The sequence below is a fragment of the Carya illinoinensis genome, chromosome 4 (genome assembly GCF_018687715.1).
Source record: "Carya illinoinensis cultivar Pawnee chromosome 4, C.illinoinensisPawnee_v1, whole genome shotgun sequence".
In the NCBI taxonomy this organism is placed as follows: Eukaryota; Viridiplantae; Streptophyta; class Magnoliopsida; order Fagales; family Juglandaceae; genus Carya; species Carya illinoinensis.
Window position 1 is genome coordinate 22,844,457 of NC_056755.1, and position 25,283 is coordinate 22,869,739.

The following is a 25,283-nucleotide window of genomic DNA, read 5'->3' on the forward strand; positions in this document are numbered from 1 at the left end:
TTACAAATTAACATATAACGTTCAAATTTTACAACTATACGTTCGAACTTTAGCACTAATAATTGTTACGTTCGCACATAATTACATATAACGTTCGAACGTGGGCGCTAAAATTTTTTACGTTTGCACGTAAATATACATAACATTCGAACGTTAAGGTGACGTGCGAACAAATTAACTAAAACGTTTAAACGTTAAAAATTTCTTTCCCAACATTTAATGACAATTTTCATAAAAAAAAATTTTTAGTGACGATTTAAAAACTGTCACTATCTTTAATCCATCACTAAAAACTATATTTATTATAATTTCTCTAGCCAGCTAGCTAAAATCTTGTCTTTTCCGTGTAACCTGATTGCAATGCATTATTGGCTGCTCTTCGATTTTGCTTCTATGGCTCGTCGTTCAGATTCACGTACGTAGCTGAAGCAGATGGTTGAAAAACCAATGGTATATAGACTAGACACGTACACTATTTTTATGAGTACTGGGTTAGGTTTGCATCAGGCCAGGTGGACCTGTAAAGTGCAAAGAGACACCGCCAAGAAATTAGGGTCACCCCTTTGGACAACGGATGATTCTTCGATGACTGTTTTCTGAAGTTCTCTTTCGTTAGGCTTTTCTTATTGGGCCCATCTCAAGGCATTTTTTCTGTAGCATCTTCTTCAGCCTAAACTGATCTATTGGGGCGACTGAGTAATTTTTGTTTATGTATTTATCTAGAAATCGCCTCATTTTCAATATGGTTTAAATTCAGAATTTCTGTTATGATATTATATAAAATAATTATTTTCTTTAAAAATTTACATAAGAAAAAAAGAGAAATAAATTTAATTATTTATATCTATATTTTAACGTGTGTGATAGACCTCGACGACTGACTGGTGTTCGTCGGTCTCTTTTAGTCACATGGGTTTCACTGAAAAACGACGATTCATTGTCTGATCTGGTCATTTTCGACAAAGACTCCGACCATAACTTTTCAGAGCAGTTAGTTGAGCTAGGTGTAACCTATCCGAAAAAGCACAAAGAGAACAAAAAGAAAACATAAAGGATAATTGATTGATCAGATCATGAACAAAGCTTAAAATAAAGAGTATTTGTAGTACTTCTCCATCTTAACCAATAGTTTTTGACCTTTCGAAACTAGCTCGCTCATATGTGATCAGCTCTTACGTCGTAGGTTTTGTTTTTTTAAGGCTTTACGTGCATGGTAGGTTAATTAATTGTCTTTAACGTAACTTCTGCATGCCAACTTTTCTCATAATAGTTAAAAGCATTCTCAAGAAATCATGTATTTTAAAATAGATAAGAAGTTTCATGAAACTCCCTCGAACCGATTATCTAAATGAAATATAAAATATACATTTATTATTAATCACAATATCTAAAATCAACAGTGAGACTACGTACTAACAAAAAATATCAATATTTTTCAGATTTTAACATATAATAGAAATTTAATATTACAAACCTAATAATAAAGAGGGTTTATTTCAAGTTAAGTAAGTTGACCAGCGTATTAATCATGTTTTAATAGGTCTACTTATTTTTACCCAAACCCATTTATATCAAATCCAAGTCCTCTAATTTTGTGTCATATTCGTGTTTAGTTCACAAGTCATGTGACATGTTGTCATTCCTATTTTTATCTACCTCTCTTTTTCTTATTTTGCTCTTAAGTTTTTCATTTGTTTACTTTTTAATTGAAATAAATAAAAAATATTGATAATTTTTTTAGAGAGAAATGATATTCGCAATTATAGAGTGTACATAAGCTGCGCATTACTTTTGAAATAAATAAATAAATATGAGATATACATAAAAATTAATTATTTTTTTTAATAGTAGATCCTACTATTTTTCAAAAAAGTGAGCGGCGCTTGTACAACCTAGTTATGATTGTATCTAGAGCATTACTTTTTATTGGAGAGTACTCTTAAAAACGGTTATTTAAAATAGAAATGGAATAAAATTTTATTGGTTATTTTGGATAAAAAAAAAATATAGATAAACCATTAGAAATGCTATAAAATAAAAGGGTAATGAATGAATGATAAACGACAGATCAGTTGCATGAGTATATATGCCTAAAATCAGTTAGATTTAACGGTAAGAGATCATGTCTTTATTGATTAGTTAGAGGTAGTTCGATTGTTTAAATTAGAATTTTGGAACAAGTTTCGAATTATATACGTAAATTAAGGTGGAAAAACATAATTTACACAAATAATTATACAATATACTTACATACACACTGCATATTTACACATGCGCGCGGTACGTAACGACTAAAACACGATTAATAATTCTAATATTACGTATACTCCAAATAAATATAAAGAAATAACAAAAAAGGTGGACACAATTATCTTCTTTAGAGTGAATTCAAAGAATAATTTAATTACATGCATGATGTCATGTAGTATTATCTAAATAAATCATACCGCCATAAATAAGTCCTATAAAAATATATTTTGTGATTTTATATGATACGCAAGATCTACTTTACAATCTAATGTATTATATTAAATCATGTTCGATTGTGGATTTACTTTTGGAAGTTATCTGTGTGGCTAAAATAACATTTATACATACATAAAATATTAATGGCGCTACGTCCACCGCTCACATGAGCTACTATATATTGAGTATTATTGAGTAGTCCCACATGGCTTAGAAACAAACTCATCCTGGACTTTATAAGGAGTTATCATACTCCTCTTCTTAGGCCTTTTAATGGGAGCAATGGGTGTTTTTACATGGTATCAGAGTCAGGTTAACCTATGATCAATGATGGGCTCCTGCGACCTACCCACGATGATGATACCGGAAATACCGGCCCACACGTGAGGGGGCGTATTGAGTAGTCCCACATGGCTTAGGAACAAACTCATCCTGGACTTTATAAGGAGTTATCATACTTCTCTTATTAGGCCTTTTAAGGGAAGCAATGAGTGTTTCTACAAGTATTGAGAGCTACCGTAATTAGTTATATGTAGTGTTTTATTTTTTTAGTTTTTTGTTTCTATGTATTTTTTAACATTTTTAAATATTTTTTTTTTAAAAATTCAGAACATCATTAAAAAATACTTTTTTAATTATGAGAAAAAAAAAATGGAAGCAGTGGGAATATCATTTACCTACATAAAAAGTATGTTAGGTTTTTTTAGCTCGTAGGTGGTCTGTGCTTTCCAAGCTACTTTGGAGATGATGAAAATTATTTATGGTAATATTTCTAGTTTCTCATTTTATTGGAAAAAAATGGAAACTATACCAACATATTGGAAATGGACCCCAAAGCATTGATTTAGCGCACAAGCAGTAGTACCTCTCAGTACCAGAGCGATATAAAAGTCATGTAGGCCTCTGGGATCATTATACAATATTCTAGTTATCACCACAATTAATCCGACATTAAATTTCTACGACCAAAGGAAAATGGAAATTAAGAATTAAGCAGAAATTACAGTTAAACACGTACGGTCACGATTCACCAACCATTCAAACATGTCGTCCCTCCAACTCAATCGATGATCAATACTCGGGGACGGGAAGGTCGTCATCATCTGGATGAGCCAGAACCCATTCTCCATTTTCATCACGCACCAAGCCTCTGTTCCTTTCCACCCACCACGATCCTGGAATCAAGTACTCATCCTTGAGATATTCACACGACTTATTCACCAAAGCCAAGCTTCTATTCACCTTCAACTCAAACTTCTCCTTCTCCCCATTCCACCCAGTCACCACATGCAACATGGCCTCCAGATTATGCCAATCTGACGGATTCTTCGAGTCCTTCAAGCTTGGAGACTTTCTTGTATCTATAACTAACTCAACCCCTGTGTGCTTGTACCCCAAAAACCGCCCTGGATAATGTGGGATCAAGTCAATGGTGTTCTTTACATGCAAAACATTGAGATTTGGATACTTCTTGAGCCTCTCGTTGAAAGCTTTGTTCCCAACTTGTGGGCACCCGAAAACAATGGCTGAAACCGGAATATTGTCAGAAATACCGTTCTCCACCAGGTCAAAAGCTCCCAAGACAGCTAAGCTTGCGCCAAGACTATGCCCCGTTAACGTCACACTTACTTCCTCGTCTTTGTATTGCTTTATCAACTCATCGATCTTCGTTAAAAGCTGAGTTCTTGCATTTTCCTTTGTGAATGGCGAGTTGGGGTCCTCCGAGATGTAGATAGTAAGCCAACCCTTCATGACTTTTGGCTCCTTTTGACAGATCAGGTACGCCCAGTTGAAGAAATAAGAGAAAATCGATGAACGTTCGTTATCTCCAATGCCATCACCATTACTACCATCATTCATGTTTTCATCGCGCGCATTTGGACGCAACAACGAGACGACAGGCTCGAGTTTAGCCTCCAACACATCAATCCACTCGTAGCTCCTAGTAGTTCCGCGCATCGCGACATAGATCTCGCGCCGGCCTAGGGCATGGCTGACCTCGTCGGTGGTGACGGCGATATAGCCAATCCAATTAGACTCGCGGTCCCATGACTCGCGAGACTGGGAGTGGAAAAGAAAGCCCGAGTGATGGCCGACTTTGGCAGTGGCGTAGAGAAAGGCGACAACTTCATAGTCGGAGGCGTTGTGGAGCATGACCTTGTGGAAGAAGGAGGCCTTGCCATAGCGGCTGGAGCCGCAATACTTAGAGTTGCTGTCGTTGTTGAAGGCGTCGTAGGTGGCTTGGCAGAAGTCGCCGCATCGGAGGATGAGTTTTCGGAGGGAGAGATCGAGAGGGTACAAAAGGCCTTCCCAACTGTTGCTGCCGAGCAGTTCCGGCCACGTGGGCTCTTCTGCTCCGATTGTTGTGTTCATGGTCTCGATTGGGAGGGGGGGTTGGATGCTTCCTCGTGATAATTATTGAGTAAAGGAGAAGGGAAAGTATATGATTTATGCGTGTTTCGTATCTTATCCATCCTTTAATTTGATAGAGGAAGGTTTTTATAGGATTTTAACGATTGTATGATTAGGCCGTTTGGACACTCAAACAGTTATTTTCACATGATTAGGCCGTTTAAAGTATTTTCCTTTTCACATATTCTAAAAGTTTCTCAATTTTTATCAGATATCATTTAAATATAAAATATTTTTTAATTTTTAATTTTTAATTTTTTTCATCTAATCATTATTTAAACGCAAAATCCAATACAAGATTCTCAAATTTTCGAAAAAAATTTAAATTTTAAAATAAAAATAATATTTAAACAAGTTTTTAACTTTATATTTTTTTTATTTAACTTTTTATCTCTCATTTCTTAAAACTTAATAAAATATATTAACTCAAATAATTTTATTACTATTTAATATATATTCACAAATCATTTTACTATTATTTTTAGAAGAATATCTCATAATTACATAAATAGTAATCAAATTGTGTGACTTTTGCCCTAGGCTTTGTGTGCCGTGTGACATAATGAAGCCTGACACACTTCATGGGTTAAGAAGCTTACGTGGACCACATTCAGTTTGAAGCAAAGCTTACGTGGACCACATTCAGTATAAAGCCCACGCCAATTTCTATTTCCTTCTCAACGCACTATATTAAGCTATTCACTTTCACATTAAGTCAATCAATTGCGTCTTCATATCCGAGTACTACATACACCACCTTATGCCATGCAAGCCTCCTTCATCGAGCCTATTACCGCCCCCTTTCAACTAAGCAATTGATTGATCTACTATTCATCGAGCCTTCCGAAGACGATGACCGTTACTGTGACCAGCGGTGGCTCCTCCATGGGCCGCCAAATCACCATAACCTCATCACCTATTCTGCACTTGGAACGACAATGGGACCATGACTACTGCTTAAGGAATTCCTTGTAAGAACACTTTGATTTACCTCCACCGTCAGCACCAGAGTTGACCTCCTTCCTCTAGAAGTCTCTTTCATTTTATTGAAGCCCAACCTCGATCCTTGATCTGTTACGACCCACGTTGCTTCCAAACTCCGGGCAAGCTCACATTCCTTTTTGTGCAACCGCCATCTTCTTCCATCCATTTCTTATAGTATGTTAATAAGATTACGTCTACCACCACCTCCATACTCCACTTGTGCCATGTAGTGATGGTGGGCACTAAACAATAAAGCTTCTATTACCATCCGTGAAGTAGCGTAAAAATCTATTTTTTTCCCCCCATTGAACAATCCTCCAATGTTTTAGTGAACCAGTTCACCATGTATCTCTTTTGACTCAAGCTGGCACAGGAAGAAGATTTTAGGCATTAGAGTGTGCAAAGGGGCTCTTATGGTGAACCAATTGCTATTTACAAATAATAGTATCTTGTTTTTCTAAAAGTTTTGAGAAATTTGGACTGGAGACTACAACACCTCGGTCCTTAGGTTTACATATAAAATCACTTTTAGAAATTCTTAGGAGTCGGAGTGCTACTATTAAACTTGATTTAGAAATTTTTTTTTTTTAAAGAAGCACTAAATACAAAGATTTTCTTATAATAAATAGAGTCGTTTTGTATTAAAATATTAAAATCATAAAGAGAGTGTGTGGAAGATTTTATTAAAATTTCTCAAAATATGTGCCATAAAAATTATAACTTAAAATCTCTATACATGATCTAGGCCACTGTCACGCTTCTCTGGATTAAGTCATATCCTGCAACTCTAGTTTCATAAATATTATGACTTTAGGTGGTCTAAAAATGTAAAAATAAATTAAAATGAGTTGATGACTCAGTAAGAAACTCATCATAACGTAAACATACTTAACATAAGTTTTTTCATAAAAGTTTTTATGCTGAGAAATTAAAATCATGACTGATCATATTGATGCTTATATTGTGTATGCCTTATTTATCTGAATTAGCTGACTTATCTAACTGACTAACACACTTAATCCTATGTACAAGATTGTGCAATAACTTCCCCTACTGCAACAAAGGAAGTTGACTGTGCAGTACTCTGTCGTACTATAGTAGACCAGACTTGAGTCCATGGCTTGCACGCCCATCCTGAAACTGCATTGTTACCATGCATCTGAATTTTCATCTGATTTAACTATTATGAGCTTATTTTATATGTGATCTTATGAAAGCTTACAAGTTTTATCCAACATGAGATGCACAAGATGCATAATACATATATAACTATAATATGTAAAATGAAACATAATGAATGACATGCTTGTAAATATCATAACATGCAGGATACGTAAATATTGGTTTCGAAAGAATTGGCTTGAATAATATATATATATATATATATATATATTTATATATAACTAGCTAACGTATGTTAATCCTAATTTTTATCAAGATACTTACCTTATAGTGTTGCTTCTTAAAATTTCTGACACAAAATTGACCACGGTACTAATTGGGAGGTTTATTATTTTTTTCTTCAAAGAACATGCAGAAGATATATATTTATAGAGAGATTTGAGAGATGGTGACAATCAGTTTGAGTTGGTCTCGGTTTAAAGAGTTTTAACGTAAAGATAACTTATAGAGTTGTGGAATAAGATGCCAACGAGTTAGAGTTTGAGTTGGACTCAGTTACGATAATTCAAGAAGAGAGTTTGAATTTAAAAACATGATTTAATAATTCATTAAATACAGGATTAGCAGTAACTAAGACTGTGTGACGAAAGGAGCTGGGATGTGTGTTTGGTCTTGATGGGAGACCATGGTGTGCATTTAATAAATGGTAATGTTTGGGCCAATGGTGTTTTTGGCAGGTGTGGTTAAAAAGCATCATTTTCAGAAAAAAGGGGTGGAAAATGTTATTTGTTCTCTTTTCTGATATGACTATTAATTACGTTGTTGGTATAAATGTGTGTTTTAAACTCTTAGTTGTTGCTTTTTTCCTTTTTTTTTTTTTTCCTTGCTGAAATTGTGAAATCTCAAGTGATGTTTCCACCTACAGTTATGTTGCATGGTACCATAGTTTTTGATGCAGGGGATGGATTTAAGTTTCAAGGAACCGACCCCACCCAAGGAGTGCAAAATTGGAGCATTTGTAGGGGTGATTTGAGAGTTTTACCTTTAGTTCACTTTATCAGTTGGATAACTATATTAACTATGTGAAGAGTATTTGATTGGGTTGTAAACTTTAACTTTCTAGTACATAGCTTGAGCTACCTTTATTTTTCCGCTGCTTATATTTAACATGTACACATATTGCATGTTTACATACACTTGCACTTTGCGTTGGGGTGTGTGACCCAAGCGGCCATCACCCCGGTGTTGCGACTCCTACCAAATCACAGGTAGTGGTCGAGGGCGCCACAGACTACGTAGGGGATTTCAATCAGTGATATTTTCAATTAAAATAAATTTCTAATGACTAATATTTAAATTCTAAAAGAAGTCTAACTTGTTCAATAAATAATAAATGGAATTTCACCTAGTTATTGAGCCTAATTAAAACTCCTAATTAATTTCAATAATTTATCTCTTGTGGGCTTACCAATATGGCCCAATAAATATAATTTAGACCCAATAAAAAATTTTAATATCTTGACCTTAGAATATTTGGACCGAATCGTTACAGAGACAAATGTTGATTTTCTGTATAGCATACATTTCATATTTATTATTTATCATGCATAATTTATCTTTGTTTATATTAGTTCTTAACTTACTAAGACTTCAAGGAATTTTTCTATGGTAGTTCCACTACCATTTTTCCGAAAATAATAGAAGTTGTATCAGAACCAAAGGAGACCAACAAGGACAGGCCAATGGATATAATTGGTTGATGAGGAGTCAGACCTAGAGAGGAGATTAGATCTAATTCTGATGTTCATAGCACTAACTCTGCATATGATAGAGCGTATGAGAAAGTTGATTTAATTGTTGAGACTTGGCTTTAAGTTTGAACTTATGATGGTTATTAATGCTATTGGGGTGTTTTAGTTCATTATGGCATGAGTTATGTTTAGTCACCCTTATCCTGTTGCAATTATTACATATTACTAGTTGCATTCTAGGATGTATTGCATATTAACTGTCATAAATGGAGGTATGTAACCTTGTGTTTCATATCCCGATACTCTAAGTCTTCATTCCATCCCAAGTGGAGGTTTGGGAGCATCACAATTTATTTCGTGAAAGGTTTCAAATCTAATGATTTAATCAAAACCAAACCACATAACTTTCTGTTTTAGTAAAAGGGTGAAAACCAAATGTGTTAAGTTAGATTTTGTGACTTTTTTTAAAAAAAATTTTTATTTTGATTTGATGATTCAAAGTATGATAGTTCTCAGAAATGTGATATGAATGTATTGAGAGTCTATTATTGAGTTTTCAAAGTCATTGGTGTTGTTTGGAAAAGGGATAAAACCTTTAATATCAAGGGTTGTTCTTAAGGTCAAAATACTTGAAATTTTATTATGAAGAAAGTTGTAATTTTTATGATATAAGTTTTGTTAGTTTTTCTAGCATGTTATTTAAGCATAGGATGTGATTTTCGTATGTTGAATATTTCGGTTTTAGCATTAAAAATATGGTTTGAAAGAATTGCAATAAAAATCAAGAGTTTTGGCTTATACGCGTTATGACCTATATATATGCATATTTGACGTAGTTGGGTTATGTTTTAAATTTTTTAATTAGATATTTAGAATTAAAACAAAGTTTATATGAGAAATATAAATTTTGGTGAGTAGAATGAAAATTCAGAATTTAATTTGACACTTAGTTTATCATTTTTCCTCCTAAATGCAATAATTTTTATTAGAATTTTAAAAAGAAAAATAATATTTACAGTCACATAATGTACAAATAATTTTTATTTTTTTAAAAAAAGATAAATAAATATAAGATCTATATATAAAATAAATTTTTTAATAACAGCTAGATCCCACAGTTAAAAAAAAAAAAAAAAAGTGGCACTCGTACAGTATCTATTCTTACACGATAGAAGGTGAAAGCATAAAAATTATACGCATTAATTAATATTGAGCAGATCAGAAGCACGACGCTCTACTATTATAGTTCCAGATTGATGAAAAGGGAGGAAGCATACATGATAGATACATCTCACAAAAAGAAGACCAAGTGACCAAAGAATAAATATTCACCAACTATATTAAAATCATGTCCCTACAACTCGATTAATAATACTCGGGGCCCGGAATGTCATCTTCATCTGATCAATACTCGGGGACCGGAAGGTCGTCGTCATCTGGATGAGCCAGAACCCATTCTCCATTTTCATCACGCACCAACCCTTTGTTCCTCTCCACCCACCACGATCCTGGAGTCAAGTACTCATCCTTGAGAAATTCACACGACTTATTCACCAAAGCCAAGCTTCTATTCACCTTCAACTCAAACTTCTCCTTCTCCCCATTCCACCCAGTCACCACATGCAACATGGCCTCCAGATTATGCCAATCTGATGGATTCTTCGAGTTCTTCAAGCTTGGGGACTTCCTTGTATCTATAACCAAATCAACCCCCGTGTGCTTGTACCCCAACATCAGCCCTGGATAATGTGGTATCACGTCAATGGTGTTCTTTAAGTGCAAAACATTGAGATTTGGATACTTCTTGAACCTCTCGTTGAAAGCTTTGTTCCCTACTTGTGGGCACCCGAAAACAATGGCTGAAACCGGAATATTGTCAGCAACACCATTCTCCACCAGATCGAAAGCTCCCAAGACTGCTAAGCTTGCGCCAAGACTATGCCCCGTTAACGTCACACTTACTTCCTCGTCTTTGTATTGCTTTATCAACTCATCGATCTTCATTAAAAGCTGAGTTCTTGCATTTTTCTTGGTGAATAGCGAGTTGGGGTCCTCCGACATGTAGATAGTAAGCCAACCCTTCATGACTTTTGGTACCTTCTCATTATCTCCATCGCTGTCCCTATTACTGCCATCATCCCTGTGTTCATCGCGCGCATTTGGACGCAACAACGACACGACAGGCTTGAGTTTAGCCTCCAACACGTCAATCCACTCGTAGCTCCTAGTAGTTCCACGCATCGCGACATAGATCTCGCGCCGGCCTAGGGTGCGGCTGACCTCGTCGGTGGTGACGGCGATATAGCCAATCCAATTAGACTCGCGGTCCCATGACTCACGAGAATGGGAGTGGAAAAGAAAGGCCGAGCGATCGCCGACTTTGGCAGTGGCGTAGAGAAAGGCGACGACTTCATAGTCGGAGGCATTGTGGAGCATGACCTTGTGGAAGAAGGAGGCCTTGCCATAGCGGCTGGAGCCGCAATACTTGGAGCTGTTGTCGTTGTTGAAGGCGTCGTAGGTGGCTTGGCAGAAGTCGCCGCATCGGAGGATGAGTTTGCGGAGGGAGAGATCGAGAGGGTCCAAAAGGCCTTCCCAGCTGTTGCTGCCGAGCAGTTCTGGCCACGTGGGTTCTTCTGCTTTGATTGTTGTGTTCATGGTCTCGATTGGAGTATGTGTTTGGAAACTTGGAAGCTTTCTCGTGATGGTTGTTGACAAACGAGAAGGGAAAGTGTATGATTTATGCTGTTTCTTTTATCCGTCTTTTGATAAAAAGAAGGTTTTTATAGGATTTCAGGGAGTGTAGAATACGCCTTAAATTATTTCCGCTCACTTCATTTTATTATTATAAATTTTTTAAAATTTATATTTAAAATATAATAAATAATTTAACTTTTTAAATTTTAAAATAATAATAATATTAAAAAATAATATTTTATTTAATTTTAAACTTTCATCTCAACTCATCATCCAACAGTAACAAAAAAAAAATTAAAAATTTTATAATGTCCTCTCTAGGATTTTAAGAAATTTAAATGCTATCTATATTACAATTTTAGTTATATAATACTACGTAATGATGGATCAACTATTAAAATGTATAAAAAAATTTTTAATTCAAAATTTTTAATTTCAAATTAATGAAAAAAATATCGATAAAATAAAAAATAACACTCAATATATATATAAAATTATGAAAAAGATTATGAGTACGTATAACATCGTTTTTGTAAAAATAGCACAATGTCAATTTAATATAATATGTATTTAAGTTATATAAATAAAATTGGAGCCGGTAGTCGGTCGGTGGTGCAGATGGCGTTGACCCCATGAAGAAGTGAAGAACCCACATGATCTCGTTTTCGGTGTGTTATTATGGCCCACGTGAAGGTCGTTTTAAATTGGCTCGTTCAAAATGAGGACACAAATGTGGGGACAATCTCGACTAGAAAGGAAGAGTAATGCAAATTGTAAATTACAAGTTTCAAATAAATAATTTTTTTTTATAAAAAAGTTTTTTTTATTTTATATTTTTTTAAGTATAGTCTACTTTTTTTAAATTTGTACAGATCATTTATCAGAAATCAAGCGTGTTGAACAAAAGCTGGAGTTGACCTCTAGAAGCATCTATATGAAGTTAGGAACTATTCAAATGTTCTTAAAAAATAACTTGGTGATATAGAAAGAAGATATCTGCGGACCAACATGGTTTACAGTTGACACCATGGCTGGTGTTCACAATAGAAGCCATTATATTCTTCAATATGTTTAAAGAATTCCAATAACATAATGCAAGTTGGATTGAGAAGTCTCGCTTTACCTCCCTTTATACCTACCTTTCCTTTCCTTGCATCCTGCAGGCTTCAACCCCCAAATTATGCATCTTCAAGCTATTCATATTCTCGTCGCAGAGATGAAAGCTCTTAGCTGGGAAGATGATCCGCCCCCCTCCCCTCCTCCACAAACAACTTGGCATCGCCAAAACATCCTCAATCCCTTCCTCAATTCTCGAGAAAGCTCATTGCCCAAAGACCGTGAGACCAGATTAATTCCCTTCACATTCATTAACCCAGTAAAATTTAGCTTCCTTCTGCCAAGCCCCGGCAAACATCCCTTTAGGAGATCAGCTTCTTGAGTCTTATATCGTGCTTACAAGCAATGTTGTCATGAATTGAGGAATTTTTGCATATTTTGTTTTTTAAAGATTGAGGTTTATTAAAAAGAAATAATTTAAAAAAATAATAAACCTTATATTTATTTATTTTTTTAAAAGTACACACTTTCATATTTTATTACTGCAGATATTATTTTTGTATGACTATACAGGCTATTTTCTCATCCCCAGACATTATAGTCCTAGATCTACCCACCCCACGTTATCGAACCACACAGCTCAGGTGGTTCTCTTTTCTTCTTTTTTTTTTCTTCTGAATTTTAAGTTTTAGCACAGCCCAAGTTTTAGCTTCTCTCTCTTTCTCCTTTCCTTCGCATTGCACCTCCACCGACACCCGACATAGCCACCCGCCTCACAAATATCTCAAAAATTAAATTTCAGAACACATTAAAATTTAAAATATGCAAACTCGGAATTATGCTGATTGTGTGCAAGTGAGAGATGTGGTACTCATATTAAGCCACGTAGCTTCGTGCTATAAATATGCAAAGGTATATAATGTTCAGCTTATTGGCAAGTATTATTTATAGGCCACTGCATTGTGCTTTTATGGCTGGGCTCAAGTATTCGGCAGTGGGTTACATGGAGAGAGGCTATATCTTCTCATTGGTGATGATTGCACAAATTATATCAATGACAATCTCTCTCTTAAATGTGAATACATTGAGTGAGGTTCTTAGATATTGGAATATGTGGCTATCATTGTTGGAATGGTAATGATAGGTATAGTTGTGAAGTGTATAAATTTTATGCAGTCGTTTTAAAAAAGAGCTCCTTTTCAGACCGGTGTCACCTATAAACCCCAATTATCGGAAACCAATTACGAGCTGCCACGTAGCAATTGCCTTGAGAAACCAGGTGGGCCGTAAAGCAGAGGATCATCATGTCCGAAGAAGCTTTCCCGCTCAAGCTCCAAACTGCAACCCGAGAACACACTCATTTCTCTCTCTCTCTCTCTCTCTCCTTCTTCCTTCGAAGTGGAACTGAGCTGCAACCCGATCTCTCTCTCTCTCTCTCCTTCGAAGACTCCGTGAACGATCTGCAACTCGATCTCTCTCTCTCTCTCTCTCTCTCCTTCGAAGACTCCGTGAACGAGCTGCAACCCGATTTTGAAGCTCTCTCTCTCCCATTAGAGGAGGAACTGAAACCCAAGGAAGTCCTTCAACCGTCTGTATCCTTCCCTCTCTCTCCTTCGATCTACCTCACGAAAACCCTAAGACGAAGTTCAGAATCTCTCTCTCCTTCCCTCTCAGTTTTACGATCTCTCTCCTTACGAAATCAGGAACCCAGATTTATTGAGCCGTTTCTCTATATTGCAACTTCAGCGTTGGAGGACTTCATCGGGGTACGAATTTCTATAATTTTGTAATTTATAATTTTTTGTAATCCCTAATTTCTAATGGTCTGTGTTTTGTGTGTTTTGTTGTAGGGTTTTTGTCTTTGATTTCTCACTGCCTGCACAACGACGAACCAGTGAAAATCATGGTTTGTGTTTTTTTATTCTCTAGTTTCCAGTTGTTATCTAGAATGAGAAATCTGTGTTACCTTGAGCAGATAATGGATGAGCTGAAAATTTCCTTTTTCAATACTGTATTGCTTGGGGCAGTCGCTATAAATTTTAATCGACTGAGTTTTCATGATGTCCTTAAATCTTTTCTATTTTTAATTAGGCATTTCTTTGGCATTAGAAATATATTTTCCTTTGCATTAGAAATATTGTGGTTTAGGAGATTTATTTAATATTAATTTTATTGTTTTATGTTGGGATGAAGGAATTTGGGTGGAGTTCGGATAGTGATGATGTTGAGATGCTAATGAGTAGAAACTGTCCACGTGTTGTAAATGAAAGTATTGAGGATGAAACCGTGGATGATCAATGTGATGCGAATGCGGGCAATGGATTGAATATGATAGATGGCGTGAATTTGGGAGATGTTGATGGAGTCAATTTCATTTCTACTTCTAGTAGTGGACCTTTTGACCCGTTCATTGGAAAGGAATTTGATGAAGTTGAGGATGCGCAAGCATTTTACAAGGCATATGCAAGACGAAAAGGTTTTGCAATAAGGACCAACCATACGCAATTATCGAGAGGGGACAAAAAATTAATTGGAGTACACTATGTTTGTACAAGGGAAGGATTTAGGCGTGAAAGTCTCAAACAAAAAGAAAGATAAATTCCCGAACCTGCTGAAACAAAAATTGGGTGTAAAGCGACCATGTGTATAAGAAAAGAGGAGGAAAGGTGGGTAGTATGCAAGTTCGTGGCCCAACATAATCATGAGCTACTCACACCAAAAAGTACTAGTATGCTTCGCGGACATAGAGGAGTAACACGCGTGCAAAAAAATCTCATTCTCACTTTGAATGAGTCTGGTGTACCGACGAGGAAAATAATGTCGGTGTTAAGTAAGGAAGCAGGTGGTGATTTTAACATTGGTTGTATTGGGAAGGACGTCGAAAATTATTTGGGAAATAAAAGAAAAAAATTATTTGAAGAGGGAGGTGCACAAAGGTTGTACGCCTACTTTCTTGAACGACAGTGTAAAGAACCTGGGTTTGTGTACTCAATGCAGGTCGATGAGAATGGGTGTATGGGAAGCTGTTTTTGGACAGATGCAAGATCAAGGTCTGCATATCAATATTTCGGAGATGTTGTCACATTTGATGCGAAATACCTCACAAACGTATATAAAATGCCATTTGTGCCGTTCTCAGGAGTTAATCATCATCACCAAACTATAATGTTTGGTTGTGCGTTGTTAGTCAATGAAACAGCTGAATCCTATATATGGTTATTGAGAACATGGCAGGAAGCAATGCTCGGGCGTGCCCCTTCAACTATTATTACTGATGATGACAAAGCTATGGCTAAGGCTATTGCAGAGGTACTCCCAAATACAACTCACCGATTGTGTTTGTGGCATATTTTACAAAAATTTCCAGAACATTTGGCACATGTCTATAACAAGTTTCCAGAGTTTCAAAAAGAGTTTCATCATTGTATACATGAAATTGTAACATCTGATGAGTTTGAGGAGGAATGGGTTTCAATAGTAGTGAAGTATGGTCTAGTCGGTAATGATTGGCTGCAAAATCTTTACAACCGACGGGAGAAGTGGGTTCCGGCTTACTTGCGAACCACATTTTGTGCCGGTATGTCGACCACACAAAGGAGCGAGAGTATGAATAAGTTTTTTAAGGATTATGTGCGAGCAAGCACGATGGTAAGTGACTTTGTGCATCAGTACGAGAAAGCTTTAGATGCACGCTATTTTAAGGAGAAAGAGAAGGATGTGAGAACGAAATCGACTAGGCCGGTTTTGAAAACATGTTGGGAAATTGAAGAAGAGGCTGCCAAAGTGTATACAAGGAAGTCTTTCAATATATTTCAAGACGAGCTATTCAATTGCCAACGATATAAAGCAACAAAAGTTCATCAAGAGGGTGAGAGTAAGACGTATGAGGTGGCACCTAGGGGCAATGACAAACGTATTTATTATGTCAGTTTAGACTGTATAGAAGCAAAGGCAATATGCATTTGTCATATGTTTGAGTTTCTGGGCATTATGTGTAGGCATATCCTATGTGTCTTCATGAAGAAAAATAACTTAGACTGTTTGCCACATCACTATGTTCTAGAGCGATGGACTATCAATGCAAAGAGTCGAGCTATCTGTGATATACCAAATTCCGAGGGGCATGTTTCAACACAAGAAGATCCGACAATTCGAAAAAGCCGTTTGATGATGCAGTTTTACGACATTGCAGAACTTGGCTCACAATCAAGGTTTAAAATGGACCGCCTTTCTCTTGCCTTGGATAAGGTACACAAGGAGTTGCTTTTGATGGGTAATGTTGAAGAACAAAATTTTGAAGTCGGAGACATGTCACGTAATGATTCCCCAATGTTAAGATCACAAGTAATATCAAATTTCTCACAAACTATACAAGATCCTCAACGACTGCCAACGAAAGGAAGACCAAAATCTTTGAGAGCAAAGAACCCGAGAGAGACTCAATCAGTGAAGAAAAGGCGATGTAGCATTTGTAAGATTGAGGGTCATACCAAGAATAACTGTCCTTCATTGGGGTAAATTACGTGATTTTTTTTATTTTTATTTTTATTTTTTTGTGTTTTAATTTAATAATTTCATTTTGATGTTTTTTTGGTCTTTCCTGTAGGAATTTTGGAAATGTAAATGAGAACACATCACAAGGGGTTGATAACAGCCAAGAAAAATGAGGTTGGTGTCCAAGAAAAATGAAAACTCAACTGCTTATTTTCTGTCCAAGCATTAATCGGCTTAATCACTAATTTGGTAAATAACTTGGCTTTTTTTTTTTTTTTTTTTTTTATGTTGCAGGAAATGCCTATTTTGCATGCTGCATTTGTTTCCAAGGAGTTCAAGAATTTATGGGATTAAAATGTATTTGGAGATGTGTAATGTATTTGTATTTGTGTATTGGGTGTGCAAAGTCCAAGAACTCAACTATTTGTATTTTGCTTATTAGATGAATTAGAGGAATTTGTATTTGTGTTTGAATATTCAGAACTGGCACGCTATTCCAAAGAGGTGGGCATTTGTAACATCTTATGGTTCAATGTACGTTGAACAATTTGGTCTTTAATTTAGACAGCTGAATGTTGTACTATAGTTTGATGAAGTTGATGAAGCTGATGTTGAACAATATGTGTCCGAAGACAAATTCCCAAAAATTCAATTGCCAAAGGTCGATGATAATGTACATAGTTTGATGAAGTTGAGGATGGAACTTAATGCTAGCAGGGAAAAACATGAAATAGCAAATAATACCAAATTTACAATATTCCAGAATACACAACCTGCAAATACCATTAAATTAAGGAGGTAGCTAAAATATAACAACACTTGCAGTCATTACATATGGACTGCAATAGATATCTACTTGCAACAAAAACATTCACCAAATGGATTACATTCCCCAAATGGTCATTACATTGTCACCTAATTGGTTACAACAACCATCCAATGAAATACAATTACAACACAAAGCAAAACTATAGAAAACCATGACAAGAATAGAACTTTTAATGTTTTCTTGTACTTCTTTTCCATAGTTTTGAATTTTGCTTCTTCAGCCAATACACGTTCTTTATTGATCGAGGCGTTCCTTCTTTGAGCAAGCTCCAATGTCATTTTGCAACAACTGCTTTGTTCCATTTCAAAATCAATCTATTGGAAAAATCTGCATTGTTTGCCCATCTTATAGTTTGGACAATTGAAAAATCGTCTGCCAAAGCTAGTGTCTTTGGCAGAAATCCTTAACTTTGATGGGATCCCACAGTGGCAAAGTGGTCTATCCAACGCGACTTCATCTTCTGCTCTTGAAATCCAAGAACTTGAACTAGAACTACAACTAGCATCACTGTTATACTGCATTTTACACGTTAGTCATACTACCAAAATGGATTATGTAACACCTCAGAACATATACTATCCAACAACAGGGACATGGGACCGACCTCTAAACAGAATGGAACATTCAAGTTGATATGTGAACATTCTTTTTTTTACATAAGTAAGACAACAGTTGATCAAAATCTTTTCTGTGCTCAAAAAGGCAAACAAAATTGTATCATGATGTATCTTTCAACTAGCTAACAGCCAAAATAAAAGGCAAAAAAATTGTACCAAAACATTATGTGCTCAAAATCTTTCAATCAAAACATTCTGTTCAAAATCAAAGACATTGTATCATTCAAACAGTTTTATGGAACATTCAAAGAGACACAAATACTCCATTTCAAGATTATTCTGGCATCACTTTAATAATACAAATAGGGCAATCTGGAAGAAAAAAAAAATTACGGCAATCTAGTTTATATTTCAAATCGGCCAATCTGGAAGAAAAAATAACCCGAGAGCAATCTAGTTTATATTTCAAATCGGCCAATCTGGAAGAAAAAATAACTCGAGAGCAATCTACTTTAATACTACAAATCGGGCAATCTGGAAGCAGGGAAATTCGTACCTTCATCTTCGGTGAAATTTGGGAGGATTAGGGTTTGGTCATATATCGATTTCTCAAAAAAGCCTACAAATACAAACAACCAAAAATAAAGGAGTAGAATAAATAAAACCCTAACCTACTGTCAGGAGAAGAACAAATTGTAATCAAAATCTAAAAATACCTCAAGTTTTCACCTTTCGGGATCGACAAAGAGAGTAGAGCGAGGGGGATCGAGAGTGAGAGAGCGAAGGGGTTTCGAGAGTGGAGCTCAAAGAAAGAGCAGTCTGAGAGATCGAGACTCTGATAGTGAGAAAGAGAGAGGGAGATTGAGAGTCTGAGAGCAGATGGAGGGGTTTCGAGAGAGGGGTTTCGAGAGTGGAGCTTGAGAAAGAGAGAGGGAGATCGAGAGTGGAGCTTGAGAAAGAGAGAGGGAGATCGAGAGTCTGGAAGTGGAGAGGGGGATCATTTCGTCTGAGAGAGTGAGAGAGCAGTCTGAGAGCAGAGAGGGGGTTCGAGAGCCTGAGAGAAGAGAGAGGGGATGGTCTATTGCCCGCTCGGATAGGAACTTAATGTACCGCACACATGGCACGTACTCATTGGTTTCCGATAAGTGAAGCTTATCGGTGTCACCGGTGGGAAGGTTTACTCTTTAAAAAAAGAATGGATCTATTATTAAAAAAGTAATTTCTTTTCATATAAATCTTGTATTTTTACATTTTTTAAAATAATTGTACGACACTTACGCAATCGCAACTAAAACTATCATTTCTTTATTTGAAATGGAGAAGTAATTGAATAATAAGATTCATACATTCATCAATAAAAATTTGTAATATTGTATCTAAACTATAAAGTTGATAGGTTGCCTTTTGAAATTATTAAAAGGAAATAATATTCATCTCCTCTTCACTATCATCATTTAGTTTTCATCTATAGGAAGGATTTGAATCAGATTTGAAGGTATAATTCAACCAACACACCACCATCCTTATAAGCTATTGATTTCATAAACAAGATTTTTGATAATCGTAGGTTAATATGAGACTATATTTTTCTATATATATACGAAGAGTTATAAATTGCTAAAGTACTGTTTGTTTACTCAAATCTAAACTATCTCATTTCATTTCATCTTATCATTATAATTTTTTCAAATTTTCATATAAAAATTATAATAAATAATTCAATTTTTTCAAAGCAAAACTAATATTAAAAGATTATATTATAACAATATTTTATTTAATTTTCAAAAAAACAGATCATCTCATCTCATTTGAACTGTATAACCAAACAAAATTATTTGAAATTCCTTTTAACATATATAAGATTTAAGAAAAAAAATTATTTTTTAATATTATTATTATTTTATGATTTAAAAATGTTGAATTGAGATTTAAAAAAATTGAATTGTTTGTTATATTTTTATATAGTAATATGAAAAAATTGTAATAATAATATGAGATAAGATGAAATTAAACGTTTTTTAAATCCAAACGAGGCCTAATTGTAAGAAAAGAAGAATTAAAATTATTTTTTTGTTCACATCAATTCTAGTTGTGCCAATTACCATCGTCCTTCCATAAATTGTCTCGTAAGAAATATAAATAAGAAAACACAATCGACGTCAAGACTTAGTTTCTAAATAAAATAATCAAGTTCGAATCCTCTATTCCTATAACCTAAGTAAATAAATAAATTAAAAAAAAAAACTACATATCAGAGTTGGCGGTTACGTGGGCAGGGAAACTCCTTTGTTAAGTTATTTCACAAATCTTCTTTGTTATAGATATACCTTTTATGCAATAGATAGCATCACTTTTTTATTATAAAATAATTAATTTAAATAATCATAATATATAAAAATGATCATACCCTTCATAATTTCATTTTTTTCAATATTATATACAATCGTAGAATGTGTAATTATCATACAATCGTTTTAAAAAAAAAATGTCTAAGATTAAAAAGTTAATTTTTTTTTACCTGAGTTCTGTATTAATTTATTTTTTTAAAAAAATTACATGACGCTTATATAACTATAACTACAAATATTATTCCTCATTTTTTTAAACTTTATTTATTTATTTATTTATTCCTTTAATGTCCCTGATATTTATAATTCTTTGATCGATTTAAATTGATAAAAATATATTTTTAATTTAATTACTCACTCAAGATTATACTGTTTTAATTAATAATATTAATATAAAAAAGAGTTTTATTATGTACAAGTAATGTCGTATATTATTCTGTATATCAATACTGATTCCTTTATATTTAAAATTTAAATTAATATTATTTTTAATAAAATTTATTTTTTAACCAATCATATTAAATTTATGCATATATTAATACATAATTGTGTTTGTAACTAAATTTTTTTTATAAAAAATGTTAGATTTAGGCTTCGTTTGGTTATACAGATGAGAAGAGATGAGATGTTTTAAATAGTAATGAATAAAATGTTATTATAATATAATTTTTGAATATTAATTTTATATTGAGATTTGAAAAAGTTAGATTATTTATTATATTTTATATGAAAATTTGAAAAAATATAATGATAAATTAAAATGAGATGAGATGATATTTTAATTACGATTAACCAAACTGTTGGGTTCTACTGCTAGTTTACTGCTGTGATTTTTAAAAAAGATCTCAAAAGCACGAGCGGGACTCAGCTCCAAGCGGTGGAAGTACCCCGCCCTATTAATATTGTGTCATTTACCGTACTCTGTAAAGAGAGAACAAAAAATAAAGAGAAGAAAATCATAAAATAGAAAGACATTCCCCTAAAGCTATGAAAAATTGGTCTCTCGTCCACTTACTTTGTTCGTCAATCCATTTTTCAGGGTTAGGGTTCTTGTCCTTTTTTCCTTTTAGCCTTTAGGTGTTTGCAATGGCGTAACTGATACATTGGGAAATGGAGGCAGAGGAAGCGTACAGAAGTAGAGAGCGCACAGTGCTGGTGGTAATAGTGGTACTGGCTTCGGTGGCCGTGTCCTCCTTGCTCGTCGCCTTCAGCTACTATTGCTACATTCGCAACAAGGTCTCTAAGCGCCTCAAGGACCGCCAAAGTGAGTCACTTTCTCGCTTATGTTCCAACCCCTTTCCCCACGCGTTTATCCTTTTCCTGCTTACTGAGAACAAAAAAAGAAAGAAGTATTGGGAAACTTGAAGAAGATTCCTGTTCCCTTGTAAAAAATGTTCCAAGTTCGAAAATGTGCCCCAAGATTTGTGCGAGTTTAATGTATAAAGTTTCATTGTTTTTTCGGAAAAACTTTTCTGGTGGCGTTGACATGGTCTAATATACGTCTCTGTATGTTGTTGTGGTAGCTGATGAAACTTTCGGGGTAAGAAACTAAAAGAGGTTAACTTTTGAGTTTTGTTTACTGATAAAGTTTTGGGACGTGTTTTAATTAAAATTGGTGTGGTGAGAAAGATAACAAATCCAAAAGAATAAAGAAACACTGAGCTTTAGTCCCAGTTTACTTGTTCGGTTAAAGCATTCCTGAATCGAAAAGTGGATAAGTAAAACGATATAGGAATGATATGTATATTTAAGCTTCTAAAAATTAAACTTTTAGTTCTAGGCCAATCCAAGTAGTCTTTCTCTAATCTGAAACCCTTTGTGCTTTTGATTAATTCCTATTTTTTCCTACTTAAAATCTAATGCTGTATTAGTTGGTAACTGGTGGTTGTTTTTATTCTCTGAAGGGGATGATAATGAGGGCAAAGGTGGCTTTCAAAATCTGCAAGTTGCGGCTGAGAAGGGGCTCCAGGTATTCACTTTCAAGCAGCTTCATTCCGCAACTGCTGGTTTCAGCAAGTCAAATGTAGTTGGGCATGGTGGATTCGGGCTAGTGTACCGAGGGGTGCTCAATGATGGTAGGAAAGTGGCTATTAAGTTGATGGATCAGGCAGGAAAACAAGGAGAAGATGAATTTCAAGTGGAGGTTTGATCCTGTTATACACTTTTTTCCTCCTTGGATTTGTTCGGGTTCTGAGGTAACAAATGGAGAAGGTGGCTGGATTTGAATATTCACATCACTACTAAGCTTTTTTCTTAAATAAATGTCGATTTTTATTCCTTGGTATTCTCAGCAACTGACTGGAGCATGATATGACCTTTCTTTTTCCAGATTTTCAAATTTGGGCTTTGCATTGAATTGTTATGATTTATTTACGATTATATTTTACCATAGGTGGAATTGCTAGGTCGGCTGCATTCTCCTTATTTGTTGGCGTTGGTTGGGTATTGTTCTGATAATAACCATAAACTACTGGTGTACGAGTTCATGGCAAATGGTGGTCTGCAGGAACATTTATATCCTGTGAGCAGTAAGTAGTAACTTCTTTTTAACAGCTTTATGCTTTTGACATTTACACATGGAATGAAGCCTTTGTCCCTTCTCATGGGTTGAGGTAACCCAAAGTGTGAGGTTGATTCCAACTTTCTGCCATTCACATCATATGTCAGTAATTATTTTATTTCCACTCGAGATCTCAGGAGCATAATAAAATGAGAGACATGTTTCTTGAATTTTTCTATAATTTTCTTTTTGGTTGCATTATTTGTTCCAAGTTAACTAGAAACAAAACATGAAATTTTTAAGAAAGAAAGAAAAAATGATAGTCAAATGGACTATTCATAGTGTTTGTGATGTGAGTCGAGTTTCCACTGTTTAAATGCTTCGTTCTTATCGGCTAGACTTCCGATTTCCACTCTTTTAACCAGCTGATGAATTCTTTGAATGATATGATGTGAAGATCATGCATATAAAGTTTGAACAGGATGCAAGTTATTGAACTAAAACATGGAAGCATGGCCCTTTGCATCTGTCTGCTTGTCAGGCATATATGCTGCGATGCTTTTACTGCTATGTGAGTAGTTTTCTGAATATTCTCTCAGGTACTAGTTCTATCTCCCTAAAATTGGACTGGGAAACTAGATTGAGAATAGCCCTTGAAGCTGCGAAGGGTTTAGAATATCTACATGAACACGTCAGTCCTCCAGTGATTCACAGAGATTTCAAGAGCAGTAACATCCTATTAGACAAAAATTTCCATGCCAAAGTTTCTGATTTCGGATTGGCGAAGCTTGGATCGGAAAAGGCTGGTGGATATGTTTCAACCCGAGTGTTAGGCACCCAAGGCTATGTTGCCCCTGAGTAAGAACCAGTGATCTTTCTGTTCATGCTGTATTCTTTCTAACCGATTTCCCTTTTATTTATTTTGTTGACATCATTTAAAAGCCTTCAGCTGTAATTCATTTTAATATTGTATTCCATTGTTTTTGTTTTGCAGGTATGCCTTGACAGGCCATTTGACTACTAAGTCAGATGTCTATAGTTATGGCATTGTCCTTTTAGAGTTGCTCACAGGCAGAGTTCCAGTTGATATGAAGAGACCTCCTGGGGAAGGTGTTCTAGTATCTTGGGTGGGTCACCATGAAGTTAGAAGATCAGCTGTCTCTCCCTTGACTTTTCCTTCTGAAACCTTGGGTTAAATTTTATGCTTTCTTATACCTTTCTATCTGATTGTTTTGAAGGCATTACCCCGGCTGACAGACAGAGATAAGGTTGTAGAGATTATGGATCCTGCTCTGCAGGGTCAGTACTCACTGAAGGAGGTTATTCAGGTAGCTGCAATTGCTGTAATGTGCGTGCAACCAGAGGCAGATTACAGGCCGCTGATGGCTGATGTTGTACAATCACTGGTTCCGCTGGTGAAGGCTTACAGGTCAAGTTCAAAGGTAGGCAGCTGCTCTAGTTTCCAAGTTAAATCGCCCACAACACATGACTTTGGGAAAGCTAGCGTATGAAACTGATTAAAGCTTAGTACACAATTTAAACTATCTCCATGTGCTTGTTTCGCAAACTTAGATTAACATGAACCGTGTAATCTATGAACGATTTAAAGAAAACTAAGTTGTCTGTAGTATTGTTATCTCTAGCGATGAGCAGGCCTCGTTTGTTTTTAGAAATCATCTCATCTTTGTTTTTAGAAATCATTTTATATCATCTTATCATTATAACTTTCTCAAAGTTCTAAATAAAATACTATAAACAATTCAACTTTTTCAAATATAAAAATAAAAATAATATTAAAAAATTACATACTAATAATATTTCAACTTTATAATATTCTTATTTAACCTTTATTTCAAACTTTAACTTTGTTGATGCTTGTAGTATTGTTGACTCAGCCACCTTTGTGGTGGGCGCCAGAGCTACCTTTGGGTGGCCATGGAAGTGCCAGCTCGCGAGTGGTAGTGCTTTTTTTTTTTCCTCTATTTTAATTTTCACTTTATTTACGGGTGGTTAAACTTCAAAAATAAACAAAAAAATTTTGAATTTTAGATTTTTTAATATTAAAAACTT

The 25,283-nt window shown here is 35.0% G+C and overlaps 4 protein-coding genes across 4 annotated transcripts; 2 read left to right on the forward strand and 2 right to left on the reverse strand.

Annotated features, from left to right (window-relative positions):
* Positions 1-3,284: 3,284 nt before the first annotated feature.
* Positions 3,285-4,952, reverse strand: LOC122306738 (phospholipase A1-IIdelta-like). Its single transcript, XM_043119249.1, has one exon. The coding sequence runs from the start codon at positions 4,837-4,839 to the stop codon at positions 3,538-3,540; it is 1,302 nt and encodes a 433-aa protein (XP_042975183.1). The 5' UTR covers positions 4,840-4,952; the 3' UTR covers positions 3,285-3,537.
* A 4,952-nt stretch (positions 4,953-9,904) lies between these two features.
* Positions 9,905-11,509, reverse strand: LOC122306853 (phospholipase A1-IIdelta-like). Its single transcript, XM_043119380.1, has one exon. It carries the CDS (start codon positions 11,388-11,390, stop codon positions 10,140-10,142), a length of 1,251 nt encoding a protein of 416 aa, XP_042975314.1. The 5' UTR covers positions 11,391-11,509; the 3' UTR covers positions 9,905-10,139.
* Positions 11,510-14,672: 3,163 nt separating this feature from the next.
* LOC122306370 (protein FAR1-RELATED SEQUENCE 5-like) lies at positions 14,673-18,441 on the forward strand. Its single transcript, XM_043118800.1, has 5 exons — positions 14,673-14,942; positions 15,483-16,999; positions 17,092-17,104; positions 17,566-17,652; positions 18,160-18,441. Exons 1-5 carry the CDS (start codon positions 14,673-14,675, stop codon positions 18,439-18,441), a joined length of 2,169 nt encoding a protein of 722 aa, XP_042974734.1.
* Positions 18,442-21,638: 3,197 nt separating this feature from the next.
* On the forward strand, positions 21,639-24,910 carry LOC122306639 (probable serine/threonine-protein kinase PBL7). Its single transcript, XM_043119078.1, has 6 exons — positions 21,639-21,977; positions 22,618-22,856; positions 23,106-23,241; positions 23,813-24,071; positions 24,208-24,340; positions 24,452-24,910. Exons 1-6 carry the CDS (start codon positions 21,824-21,826, stop codon positions 24,722-24,724), a joined length of 1,194 nt encoding a protein of 397 aa, XP_042975012.1. The 5' UTR covers positions 21,639-21,823; the 3' UTR covers positions 24,725-24,910.
* Positions 24,911-25,283: the final 373 nt, after the last annotated feature.